Below are 13,388 nucleotides of genomic sequence, written 5' to 3' on the forward strand. Positions count from 1 at the left end.
AGGTTGGGAACACTGATGAATTTTTGATTATGCAAATCTGGTGAGTGGTTATATAGATATGTTTGGTTATATAGATAATTTTACACATTTTGAGCATATCTGAATATTGGGGGGGGGGGGGGGGGGGGGGGCATGTTTGGCAAATACAGGCAGCACTTGTCATACAGGATAATTATCACGATCTCTCTCTCCTGGCCTTCGTGAGCATTGATGATCCATGGCGACACGGTGGATAGTAGCTCTGTACATCCTTCTGTCTTCAGCCATTTTGATTAACGTTGATAACGTAGCGTTCATTGTCTCGATGATGTTGTCGATCCATCGTGTTGCAGGTCTTCCACGTCCGCGTTTTCCACTAACTTTGCCGAGCATGATATTCTTTCTCCAGTTATTGGTGTCTAGCAATATGTCCAAAGTATGATAGTTGTATCTTTGTTATTTTCGTTCGTAATCTCATTTCGGGTTTGATTTTGTCCAGTATCGATTGGTTAGTTCTCCTGGCTGTCCACGGCACTCGAAGAATCCTTCTCCAACACCACATCTCAAAACTGACTATCTTCTTCCAATCAGTCTTCTTGATTGTCCAGCTCTCACATCCATCCATCATAGTTGGGAGCACCAGACAGTTGTGCCTTGGTTCTAAGTCTCTTGACTTCTTGGTTCTAAGTCTCTTGACTTCTTGGTTCTAAGTCTCTTGCTCTTGAGCAAGGCCCTTAACCTTCAATTGCTTAGACTGGACAATGTAAGTCGCTTTGGATAAAAGCGTCTGCTAAATGCTGAAAAAAAAATAATAATAAGTCTGATATCTTAGCATTTCCATACTTTGTCCAGATCTTTCAGTGCTAGTAAACCAGCACCCTCAGCCTTCAATATTTATAAAAATTGATCATTATTGTAGAGTGTTACAAGACCAACTACTACTTTTTGGCCATCACAACAGAACCGCTCTTTCCGGAGCAGGCACCACACTTGAGGAGCCACGCTGAGTGTGGGCTATGCTGGTTAGTGGGATGGACTGCTGCTCGTTCACTGCTGTTCCTGTTTGTTCTGGGTTTCCTTGCTTAGCTCTTTCTGCAGGAACTTGGTTGTGACAGGCGCTCTGAGCAGCCTGACAAAATGAAAAACTGTTTTCATTTTTGCACCATCATCATTAGCTCTTTTGTTCGCAGCTTTTTAGCTACAGTGTTGTTCTACCTTGATTAAGCATCCTGCAAATTAAGCTATACCTAACACTTCAGTGGCGATTGCCCCCCAGCCTATTTGAGTAGAGTAATTTACGCTCAGTATTATTTTAAATTTCATACACAAATCATAAATTAAAATACATGAATCAAAATTAGCATTTTGCACAATCAAGTAACTGGTTTCCTATGATTCTATGTCAGTCTGATTCTATGTCAGTCTGATTCAAAATTCCTGATCTTCCAACCCACTGAACGTCTGACTGTCCGACACCACCATCATTTTCTGTTTTCTTCTTTACCTTTTTTGATTCTTTGATTCTTTCTTAAATTGCACCTCTTATTCTTCGAGTCAGGCAATTTACTTGCCCAATTTTCTGATTCTGACTGCACGTCCAACTCTTGGACTCTGTAATTCTGTAATTGTTCAATTCTCAGACTTTCTGCCTGCTCAATTTCTTTGACTCTGTAATTATGATTCTGGCGTTACGCTTCTTTGATTCGCTGGTTTTCTAACTAGACTTTCTGCTTATCCAGTTCTCTGATTCTCAAGACAAGTGCCAACAGCTTGGAGCCTGAGCTTTTGTCCCTTTGTTCCTATACAAAAAACACTCCCAAGTGGTTCCCAAGTGGTCTTTCTGGTTAAAGCTGTTGTCAGAAGCTTGCCTATGGCTGAAGGGTGGCAGATGCACTCTGGGTTAGAGGAATGGATTTTTTGTTCTATGTGTCAATCAGACATGTGTGAGCTAGTGAAATTGGAAGTGGCCACCTCTTATAGAGAGATAGATGGATAAATAGATACTTTATTAATCCTAAAGGAAATTAAGGCATTATGGCACTATTCATACTAAGTTTTTTATTCTTTTAGGTGCTATTTTTACTTTTTATTCTTGTGTGCTGGCACAAGAAACTCCTTCAGGATAAATAAAGTTTTTATCTTGTCTTATTAAAAATGACTTCCTCTAATTTGGCATACAGAAAAATGAGATGCCAACTCAAAGTCTGCATTTTAGCAGGTTTGTTTCTACAATCAAAAAAACTGTAAATATGTCATAACGGCAAGACCAATAACTAAGTCTCAACGCAATGATTACAACCTGACATAAACGTACAAATTAATCCGAGCACACAATGCTACAGAGCTTCAAAAAGAAAACAAGAACAGGAATGAACCAGCAGGCTGAAGTGAAACCTCCAGCGTCAGGCAAAGGTCATCTCTGGCTGATCAATAGCTTTATCCAGATGAGACTGGCCACTGTGGCTCAAGTCTTGTTTCCTCGGTGATATTACATCCACATCCCCCTCCTCCCAGCCGGGTTATCAACGAGAGCCTGCGATGAATCACTTGCGATGAGTCATAGAGCTGTAAGGAGAATAATAATAGCAGCAGTCCACCGGCCCCTCCCCAATTCCTGACACTTTCACTAGCAGGAGACAATGGAGAGCCACAGATTCACAGGAACTCTCCAATCTTCACCAACTTCATTAGATTCAACAAATTCCCTGCCTCCACTTCCACACAATTTAGAGATGAGCTCTGGCTGTGGCACAGACACCAATGCAGCCTCAAGGGATAATTAGTCCTGGCCTGCAGCAATGAGTCGAGCTTTAATGACTACATTAGAGCCAGATCGATACAAAGTACACAAACACTGCAGGATATCCAGCCAGACCACGCTGCACGCTTACCGAGCTCGGCCAGCTTCAGAACAATTGTAAACAACCAGCCAAGCTCGGAGCATGCCAGCGCAGCAATCTGATCCAATACGAAATCTTTTCTCTGACGCTCTGAGCAAGTTCCAAAAATAAAAGTGGAACAGTATGCATAATTCACCGTCTGATAGCTGAACAACCAAATATCACAGTTCAACAACCGCAAAAGCTGGAGTTTTCAAAAGTTACAATGAATGGAATAACGCTACAGTGTACAAAACCAGGAGAAATAATTAAAAAGCATTAAAACCACATGGCCAAAAGTATATGGACACCCCACCTAATTACTGAGTTTAGGTGTTTTAGCCACATATTGAACAATTAGAATAAATGTCCTAATAATTTTGTCCATATAGTGTATACAAAATAAATGATTTGCTTCCAACTTTGTGGCAAGTTTTCTGTGGGGTAAACAATCGGGAATTGGAAATGATTAAATTGGTTAATAAATGAACAGAGATGAGTTATAATTGAGATCAGTGCGTGACTTTCCGTGCACAATTCATATCTCCATATAAACTTGCCTCATGCAGGTGAAAAGAAGTACACATGTCAAAAGAAGTGTGTTAGTCACAGCTCTCCTCAGTCAGAGGTAAATGGATATAACTAAATTGAGAGGAAAATTGAGGGGAAATGCATAAAAACAAACACTTCTAAAGCTTCTAAAGCTACATTAGCCTTTTTAAAGCTTCTTACCACTGTTGGGATAACCCCTGGCATGCGAATGTCCAAGGAAAAGTTATAGGAGTTGGACAGGACCAGGGGCTTCCTGGCCTGGGAACATTCATTTGGGTCGGACCATGCCGCCTCCTCAAATCTAAAAAGAACAGAGAATAGAAATCATATTAAACACAAAACACAGCAGCACAATCAACAACAGAAACCCTAAATATTACTGCAGGGCTTTATTTCAACCCCCATTTTGTCAGCACAGCAAAAAACCAAAAGAATTTTGAGTCTCTCTGAATGTCTGTGCAGGAGCCCAGCCAGCCAATAGTAGATCTGAGATTCAAACTCAAAAGCGTGAGATCTCAGCACCCATGCGTCACATTTTAAGCAGTGTATTAATACCTCTGATCTATCCTGTTGCACCTTTTGCTCCAGTGAATTAAAAACTTTACTATGTTCCTAGTGCTCCTTGTAAAGCTAGCCCACCACCGGGGCGGCACGGTGGCGGCACGGTGGCTCGGTGGGTAGCACTGTCGCCTCACAGCAAGAAGGTCCTGGGTTCAATCCCCAGGTGCGGTGGTCCGGGTACTTTCTGTGTGGAGTTTGCATGTTCTTTCAGTGTCTGTGTGGGTTTACTCCGGGAGCTCTGGTTTCCTCCAACAGTCCAAAGACATGCAAGTAAGGTAAACTGGAGACGCTTAATTGCCCATGACTGTATTTGATATAACCTTGTGTGAACTGATGAACCTTGTGTAATGAGTAATTACCGTTCCTGTCATGAATGTAATCAAAGTGTAAAACATGACGTTAAAATCCTAATAAACAAACAAAGCCCACCACCACCGAGATCAGATTTAAACTTGAAGCTATAGTGCTAATCGACCAACCGGACGTCTACACAGACATAATTGGATATGTCTTTGTTTATGTCCCAACCCTGACCAGGATAAAACGGTTGTTGAAAATGAAAGAAAAATAAGTTCACTCTATTAATGATACAGACTTTACTGTGTCCTTTTATTTCTAAGCACAGCACAAACCTACACTAAGCCGTCCGATCCAGACACACACAAACCCACATAAGAGAAAGAAAACAAAGCGTTTTGTCTGAATGATGCACTGTTATAGATGGACAGGGGTCGGCACGAGCATGCTGATCAGTCCGCGACTAGGCAACCCCATATGCAGCAAGCTACGATGCACTGTGTTCTGACATCTTTCAATAACAGCCAGCATTGGCGTTTTCAGCACTGTGTGCTACTGTAGCTCTCCTGTGGCTGACAGTGCAGGACCCACTGATGCCTGAGGGCATCAAGGCTACGGTAACTGGTACAGACTTACAGAGGAGCCACTCAGATTTTAATATTGGTGATGAGGTGAATGTGTTACACAAACACACAGTGCATCAAACTTTTTTGTATATGGTGCTGCATAGTCACAGGCCAGTCAAAATGCCCACGGTAACCACTGTCCACTGTCAAAAGCATCTTTAACGGACACATAGGCTTTAGAACTGAACATCGGAGCAAAGTAAAAAGTCGATTGATCCGACAACTCCTGTTTTCTCCATGATCTATCTAAACAGAGAGGAAGGCACCAGGATGCACTGTAGGATGATCCATCTTGAAATGTACAGAAGTTAAAGGATTGGTGATGTCCTGGTAACAGATACCACCGGACACCTTTAGATGTCTTGTGGGGTTCATGTTTTGGCTCATCACTCAAATTTTATTATATACCTTAGTCACACAACTATCAAAACTATGGTAATGTGCTACAAATAACACCATGTTGACTAATCGAGTTTTAAAAAGACACCTTTCATAAAGTCAACATTGCTTCATATAGTCCTAATGCAATGCATGCACCCGTCCTTAATGACTGAGGAAATCTGTCTACAGATATTACATCACAGGTGTAAAGGCTAGGTGTAACCATAGGTGTAAGACCTAATCCATTCAGAGCTTTGTTAATTATTATGGCTTCATTTGTTTGCGAGATCTTTTATGAAATCTTAAAGTTTACTAAATCATTCTCACAAATTTCACAATGTCAAATAAATCCAATAAATTATGAAACAGCTGAGGTCTACAATGGATTTACATTTGGGTACATATAGTACTATTTAAATGAATTATTACATTCATTTTTTACACTTAATTTCATTGTCAGTAACTGCTTTATTCTAATCAGGGTCGTGGCAGTCTGGTTCCAGCAGGAAACACAGGACGCAAAGAGGAAATACCCTGGTCAGGGTGCCAGTCCATCACAGGGCTTCAGGTTTTCCCAATCAGACTCAGCCAATTGTGTCTATGCAGATGCCCAGGTGGTTAATAGCATCACTGAGATTCAAACCCAGATTTCAGTGGTGGTGGGTTAGCATAGTAGACCCCTGCACCACTCAAGCATCACTCAATACATAAATGTTTCAAATAACAATAGAATTATATTTTATTTTATTGTAGTGCATACAGAATGAGGACTGGCATTGTCTTACTGAAACAATCATGGACCTCTCTAAAATCCCAATATACACCCTGTTACCTGATGCCAGTTCACCTGCACATTGTGGAACACTGGAACTTGAATATTCTATAAACTTTTCACTCATATTTTGCCTGTGTCCCAACTTTTTTGAAGTGTGTGGCATCAAATGTGTTCAATCTTTCCTTTCTACTGTTGTCAGTTAAATAAAAATTTAAGAGCATTAACAAATCCCAGATACTTCTTTTTACTACCTGTTGATGCATGCTCAATAATCCAGGTACACAAATCCACAAAGTTGAATCAGTTCATCTGGACACAAGTTTGTTGTAGAGATACGTTTCGTCACTCAATCCGAATGACTTCTTCAGTCTTCTTCTTTTTACTACATTTTACACAATGTCCCAACTTTTTCAGAAATGGGGTTTGTAACAGACTGTGCCAATAGTTTGCAGTGCCAGCCAAGTAATTTATCATAGTAAAATATTTAAATAATAATGTATGATTATTTATTATTTCTTTGTTTTGCTAGAACACTTTATTCTGAATAACTACAGATACACTTTAGTATCAACAGGTACATATTAATATTATAGCAATGTTTTTTAAAGGTCGTGATGTTTGCTTCTTCTAAACTATAGTTGGGACACCTTTTAAGACAAACATCTTCATATTCAACAAAAATGCCACTTAAAACACATCCAACTCCTATTTTAAACCAAAGCAGCTGAATCCAGATGTATCTGACAGCAAATAAATATTTTAGTACTATAAAAGCTAGAGGTAAAAATACCAGTGTTACCTTTTGAAACCGTCCTGAAGGCTTCTGACACTGTAGCTCTGGCACGGACCGATCAGAGCCAGCACGAGCAGACTCCACAGCAGGACTTCCATACTCTCTCTTTTATTCTGACCAGGGGTTTTATTTTAAAAGAAAGGACCGATGAAGAGAACAGATGATTAGCTGAGCTGCGCTCCCCTCACAGCATCAACGCTGGCCGGGGTCCATAGACTAAACGCTAGATCCTCTGGTCTGTACTGTGCCAGGCTCAGCTTCAGTTTCCTCCTGTCTCTTCTCTGCTGTTTCTTCTCTGGTATCCTGGCTGGAGTGTTCAGGCAGACAGGATTGTCCTCAGGTTTGCTCACCTCCCCCTCCCTTCTCTCACTTATTCAGCTCCAAGTGCCGCGTCTGGAAGCTCTCACCGCACCGGAGTCAAGCTGGGCCACGGCTTCTGCCACCAATAGGGTAAAAGGAAAAAGGGTAGGATAGAGAGGAGGAGGAGGAGGAGGAGGAGGAGCAGGAGATAGGGATGTGCAGCTTCTGACAGGTTCTCAGGTCGGACAATTCACATCATAAAGCTGAGGCACCAGGCTTCAATCACAACCTGTAAACAGACAATGAGAGGATGAAGGAAGATGAGCTGACAGTATTAAGATTCTGATCTTAATACCATAAGAGTATATAAGATATGAAGAATGTAGAAGATATGAAAATAAGAGTATGCTATCATTATCGAATTTCATAGCATGCTATGATTAAACCCGCAATTCTTGTTGATCAGAATAAGAATCGGTCTCTTGATATCAGTAAATGGATATGTGGGTGATGCCAGCAGCAGCAACGAGGAACCTCCCCAACCTCCCTTCATGCCTCAGGTACAATCAACTGTGCCTAGTTGATACCCAGTCAAGTCAATAGCACAGCTAGACTTAAAGAAATCTACGAGTGTCACTTTGATAAGGCTAATGCACATAAATAAAAAAAAACACCAATAAAAATATTGACTTGCTGTCAGCTGTCAGGTTTATGGTGTTAAATCGACTATGTAATCTTTAAGCCAGTACTGATGCATATTTTATGGTAATGGTAATTCTGTCTGTTCTTTCATTCGTGTGAAAGTAAAGGGGCCAATGGGGCCCTACTGTGCCAGGAGAGTATACAGTTATAGAAGTATAACTTAATCCTCAACATCCCTCATTTTCAGACAAGGAGGTGAAGTGCTATATTTTCACTTTATTAAAAAAAAATTCTCACTTTATTCTCAAAGTATTTTGACAATTATTACTATAAAATTTTGACTTTATTTTTGAAATATTTTGACTTTATTTTTGAAATATTTAAACTTTATTTTCAATTATTTTGACTTAATTCTGAAATATGACATTATTCTCAGTGTCAAATATTAAAAAAAAAAAAACGTGAACCTAAAACCTTTGCAGTACTTTAGGAGTGTTGTCTCCTAAAGTACTGCAAATAAAGACAATAGTTCAGAGTTCGAAACGCATCCAGCAAACAGCACAGGGAGGGTTAACGCAAACAAAACAGCTCATTTTTTCTACCACCTGCAGAGGGCAGGTTCTCTAATCTAACCCTTGACACTCCCACACAAATTGAATATAATCCAGGTATAAAAGATTGATTTGCTTAGTTTTGTATTTGTGTAAATATAGATTGGCAAATTATAAGTACATACAATTTGTACTTATAAATATAAAAACATTATTTTTGGAATATTTCATGCCCTGTCTGAGGGCCCTGATGGTTCCCCTCCACCATTATATAACCTGTCCACTGTAAGTTGCCCTGAATGGATACATGAAATGGATATGTGGGCGCTGCCATGAGAATAAACTGGCACAGAGAAAAATGTGTAATTGTTGATAAGTTGCTATACAGTAAAAGCGCAATAAAGCACTTCAGGCAGGGCAGCCATTTGAAACTGATATATTTCACCACCCCATCATAGATTACATTTCCGTGACTGCGGTACCAGCAGAGATTTATTTCCTACAACAGATTTCAAATAACACTTTAAACACTGCATCCTTTTTTATTTCCATTTTTAGTCACTGAATTATTTATTGGTTACTTGGAAAAAAAACAATATTATATTTTTGTGTATATTATTTTCTGCTCTTTTACTTCAGGTAGCATTATGATATGACATTTCTGTCATATCACCTGCTGAAATGATCAGTTTCTGAAGGCTGAATTTTTTACCCTGCTGTTCGTCCTTCATAAAAAATACATGCAGAGGGGATAAGAGCGAGATGTGAAAACACAGCAACAGACAAAGATAAAAACAGAGAGAGAGAGAGAGGGAGAGAGAGAGAAGAAGAAATGACCATGAGAGCCTCCCCACGCTATACTGCTATACTAATCCAATTACTGTTGCTGCCAGCTAATGGAATCCAATAAAAACCTGCACTGGTGCTGATCACCACAATAAGCACAGATCACTTTACGACAAAAGATGAGATGAAACGTCATCCAAACGGTATGCTGTTTAGACAGAGATGAAGAGGAAAAGTGAGAATATGAAGCAAAGGCGTGTAGCGAACATGCCAGCTGCTGTGCTGCACACCATTCAGCGAAACCGCAAGCGATGGACTAAAAACAGAAAGCTAAAATTGGAGAATCCGTTTCTTCTCCTTGAGGAACGTGCCAATCTTTCCCCAACTGTCAGCTGTTAGCTTTAATGCCCAGAAAGGTTTTTAAACAGGGGTCTAGGGTCTAAGATGTAATCTATTATAGATGAAAGCAGATGGATCATGATGCAGGTTATCTGGAAACACCATTGAGCAAATAAATAACATGACAAATACAGCCCACAGTTGCCTAAAAATAAACAGGATCGTGTTTAGGTCGGTAATAACTGCAGTGTGTGAAATTAGCATAATGCCATCTAGTTGTTAACAATTAGACAGATGTTGATGGGAGAATTGCCCAGATGAGATGAGCATATTTGGGCATTCCTGGGCCAAATGAATTATTTTAATGATTATGACTTCAAAAGAGGTACACACAACCTCTATCATTTCATATCATTTTTTATATCTTTATTACCTTTTCTGCAAATGTTAATGCAGAGGTTTGGACAAGATTTTAGTTGTAAAGTCCTGGAATCGAACTACCTCGATAGGCCTTACCTGACCTGTTAAAACTCATAAGTAAGACCCTACCTAATTCACAACAGTGAAAATCACATCACGGACCATGAAATGAGCTCTTTCCTGTGTAATATGCAATTTGCGACGACAAGTATTTTCAAACATGAAGCCTCGCACAGTCACTGTCATTCAACTATTGAGGTAGGCTGTGCTGTGTATTGTAGCTTCCATTTTTTCTATCATTCAGTTTACCCGGAGCTCACGGAGGACAGGGAGACAAGGGGAGAACATGCAAACTCGGGGTGAAATGTGGCACTTTTCTTTAAAAATCTGTGAAATCTGTGATTTTTGAAAGACAAGGACTGTGAAATTAAGCACATTTTCTGGTGAATTTAGGGGCCCTACGTATAGGGCAGGTCAAGAATTGTCACTGCCAAGACATATATTTTCTGACTTACCGAAACTTGTACTAACAATTAAAAACAAAAACAAAAAACTAACTAATAAACCAAACTGATGCCTACAAATCATCCAAAATAACTAATACAATATTAAGGACTGTATAAATCATCATTAAAAATCACCAGTTAAGGGGAGCTGTAAAAACCAAATCAGAACTGCTTGTATGTTGAGTGGTTCAGCATAGAGAGCATGTCTTAATAATGCAAAAGAACATATAAATAAGACAAAGATGTTTTGGATGCAAGTGCTGTGGACTGAAAGTAAAAATAAAACTCCTTGGCCATGAATAGAAAAAAAGAAGGAACATTTGATGATAAACTGATAACAGTTAATCATAAGGTTTTTATGCATTATGGTTGAGTGACAGTGCATAAACACTGCATAGAAGAATGCAGGAAAGGTACACAGAAGAATCATTTCTGCAAAAAACAGCGAGAGAGTGAACAAATCCACCATGAAGTCTCACAGTGGAAACACAATCTGAAGCTTTCAGAATGGCAACATGTCCCTCGTGCTTGAACATTATTGAAAGTCTCTGGATAAATTTGTAAAAATGCTAATCATGCAAGACCTCCGAAGAACATCTCAGATTGAAGAGTATCAGAATAAAACAAGAACTGAGAAAATGAGTTGGTCACCGAACTGTGGAAATCAAATAAAATGAGGCCAGAGGGGTCCAAACAAACCCTGTCCACATTTTATAATTGGTTTGTTTGTTTGTTTGTTCGATTCTTAACGCCATGTCAGCTGCTATTGCTGTCATCATGGCTGAATAAAGTGGTCTTTTAAAAAGAGTGTGGGTCGAAATGGTTCATGGTTTGGGTGGCAGATTTTTGAAAACATACCACAAACTAAATAACCAGAGAATTTTATCAGCTTTTTATTCATATATAAACAATATTTCTTAAATAAGATACGAGGGTTCTTCAAAAAGTTTCTGCACAGGGCACTCAGGTGGTGCAGCAGGATATTCAGCTAGCACACCAGCACCGAGTTTCTGAACTCCTCGGTTCGAAACTCGGTGTTGCCACCAGTCGGTTGGGCGCCATCTGGAGGGCATAATTGGCAGTGCCTGCAGCAGATACTAACTGCCCACTATGTGTGGGTGGGTGGTTCTTCATACGCTGTGTAAGGACTGGCTGAAGAGACACCTGTGCAGAACGTGCTCTCCTTGGATGCAATCGGGTATCTCTCAGCAGTGGGAGACAAAATTGAGTGCGCTAAATCGGGAGGAAAAATGGGAAGAAAATGCAAAAAAAAAAAGGTTCAGCACTTTTTTAACTCTATTTATTAGGAATTTCATAAACAAATTACATCACTTTTATCCTTTCAATGCATTTTTTCCAGAGTCATACCAACTTCTTAATGCCATCAGCAAAAATGTTTTTGGTTGAGCGCGTAGCCACTGATGCACCGCTGCTTTCACATCATCATCACATGAAAATCTTCTTCGTGAAGCTCCACGTAAAACCATGACCAAACCTATTCAGGTGGCACAGCAGTCTATTACACTAGCCCATCACAACTAAGATCTGGTGAGTTACCGGCCGGACGTGCGTCTACACAGACATAATCGGCTATGTCTAGGGGGTGGCCAAACCCCGCCAATGAATTGCCGCCCTGTTTTGGGTATTCCTGCCTTGTGCCCCATATTTCTGGCTGAAACTGGACCTGCCGCGAACCAGACTAGGACAAGGCAACTGATGAAAAAGAAATGAAACGAACTAACCCGAACTGAGGCGTTACACAAAGATTAAGCATCCTTTAAAAGTACATGAATACGCACTGGCAAGTGCACCAATTTATCTTTCCCAAAATGACAACAGCGTTTTGTAAATAAATTAGCTGACAAGTGCGGCGGCTTGAGCTCTTCTTCATTAAGTGCTCGACTGAGCACTGTGGTTTTCTCACGGCTCTGACTGCTTTTGAACTGCGTCTGGCATCTTTTTCCTCCTCGGTCCCAGCCGCTACAGAAGACTGACAGTGCGCTGGCCCTCATGGCCTCGGCAGTGGAAACACGGCATTTTCCTCCCAACATCCATCCATCACACAGCAGCCCTCAGCCCACCCTGTTCATTCAGCAAGACATACACAGACAGGTGTTTTTCTGTGTTACACAACTGTTTCATTGTTCCCCTGATCGCCAGGACTAAAGGCACCAGTTAAATGACTTGTACCCAAAATAGTAATCCCATAATTACTGAGCCATTCATGTTTGTCTGCTACAAAATCAAGAGGACATGTGCGTTTGGTAAATTTCTGGAATTCTCAGGTTGGACTTCCTTCAAATGTTCCAGAAGCCGCTACTGACTTTTCCACTCTGTCTAATCATTAAAATAAATTAGTACATCTGCAGGAAATCATTTGTTCTCATAGCACTGGTGCAGCCTGGAAGATAAAATGCACAGAGTATGGAGCCATGCCATGAGCCAGAGTCTGGGCAGGGAGGAGGCAATGAAGCAGCGAGAGAGAGAAAGATGAGAAGCCTCTGTGTTGCAGAACAGTCATGGGGGTGGAGATGCCAGTCCAATAACAGGCACTGTCCATATGCCGACATGAAACGAGCTCTGCTTATATACAAGCAGAGAGCTAGACAGCCAGAGACAAAAAAATATTGACTCTGTGTACCTTGTGATAAGGCAGGCCGATACAGTTCCCATTAGGATTGTGTTTAACTAGTGACGTTGGAGCAGAAGAAAAAAAACAGAATGGTATAACCAAACACGAACAGCTAGCACAGTGGCAACTACATTTTTACCCTTCCTCTTTTATCAAATTTTTCTTACTTTTCTGTATGATTGTGTGTTTTGCTGAGGTCTAAGCGCTGATGCCTGAAGTTCACTGGGGACAGCATTAGCTTACATCCCTGTTGGGAGAACACCGCCTTTTTGTTTTATCGTCTCACCTCTGCAGGCTGCGAGCCTTACCTGGTGCGAGACCCAGTTACACAGTCAAACTCACTGTAAAGCACACTAGCACACCAGAGCT

General features: G+C 40.5%; 2 protein-coding genes across 5 annotated transcripts in view; one reads left to right on the plus strand and one right to left on the minus strand.

The window, feature by feature from the left end:
- The window catches only part of pam (peptidylglycine alpha-amidating monooxygenase), a 96,551-nt gene that overhangs the window by 77,498 nt on the left and 5,665 nt on the right, over nt 1-13,388 (minus strand). For all 4 annotated transcript variants that reach the window (XM_063013614.1, XM_063013612.1, XM_063013615.1 and 1 more), the window contains exons 2-3: nt 6,850-7,432; nt 3,591-3,711 (exon numbers count right to left, since the gene is read on the minus strand). In XM_063013614.1, the coding sequence (XP_062869684.1) occupies nt 3,591-3,711; nt 6,850-6,941 (213 nt within the window). In that variant the 5' untranslated portion in view covers nt 6,942-7,432. The remainder of the gene's footprint in view (nt 1-3,590; nt 3,712-6,849; nt 7,433-13,388) is intronic.
- st8sia4 (ST8 alpha-N-acetyl-neuraminide alpha-2,8-sialyltransferase 4) overlaps nt 9,390-13,388 on the plus strand; it is a 53,613-nt gene continuing 49,614 nt past the window's right edge. The window contains exon 1 of the mRNA XM_063014718.1: nt 9,390-9,509. Coding sequence (XP_062870788.1) covers nt 9,390-9,509 — 120 coding nt within the window. The remainder of the gene's footprint in view (nt 9,510-13,388) is intronic.

The sequence above is a fragment of the Trichomycterus rosablanca genome, chromosome 18 (assembly GCF_030014385.1).
Source record: "Trichomycterus rosablanca isolate fTriRos1 chromosome 18, fTriRos1.hap1, whole genome shotgun sequence".
In the NCBI taxonomy this organism is placed as follows: Eukaryota; Metazoa; Chordata; class Actinopteri; order Siluriformes; family Trichomycteridae; genus Trichomycterus; species Trichomycterus rosablanca.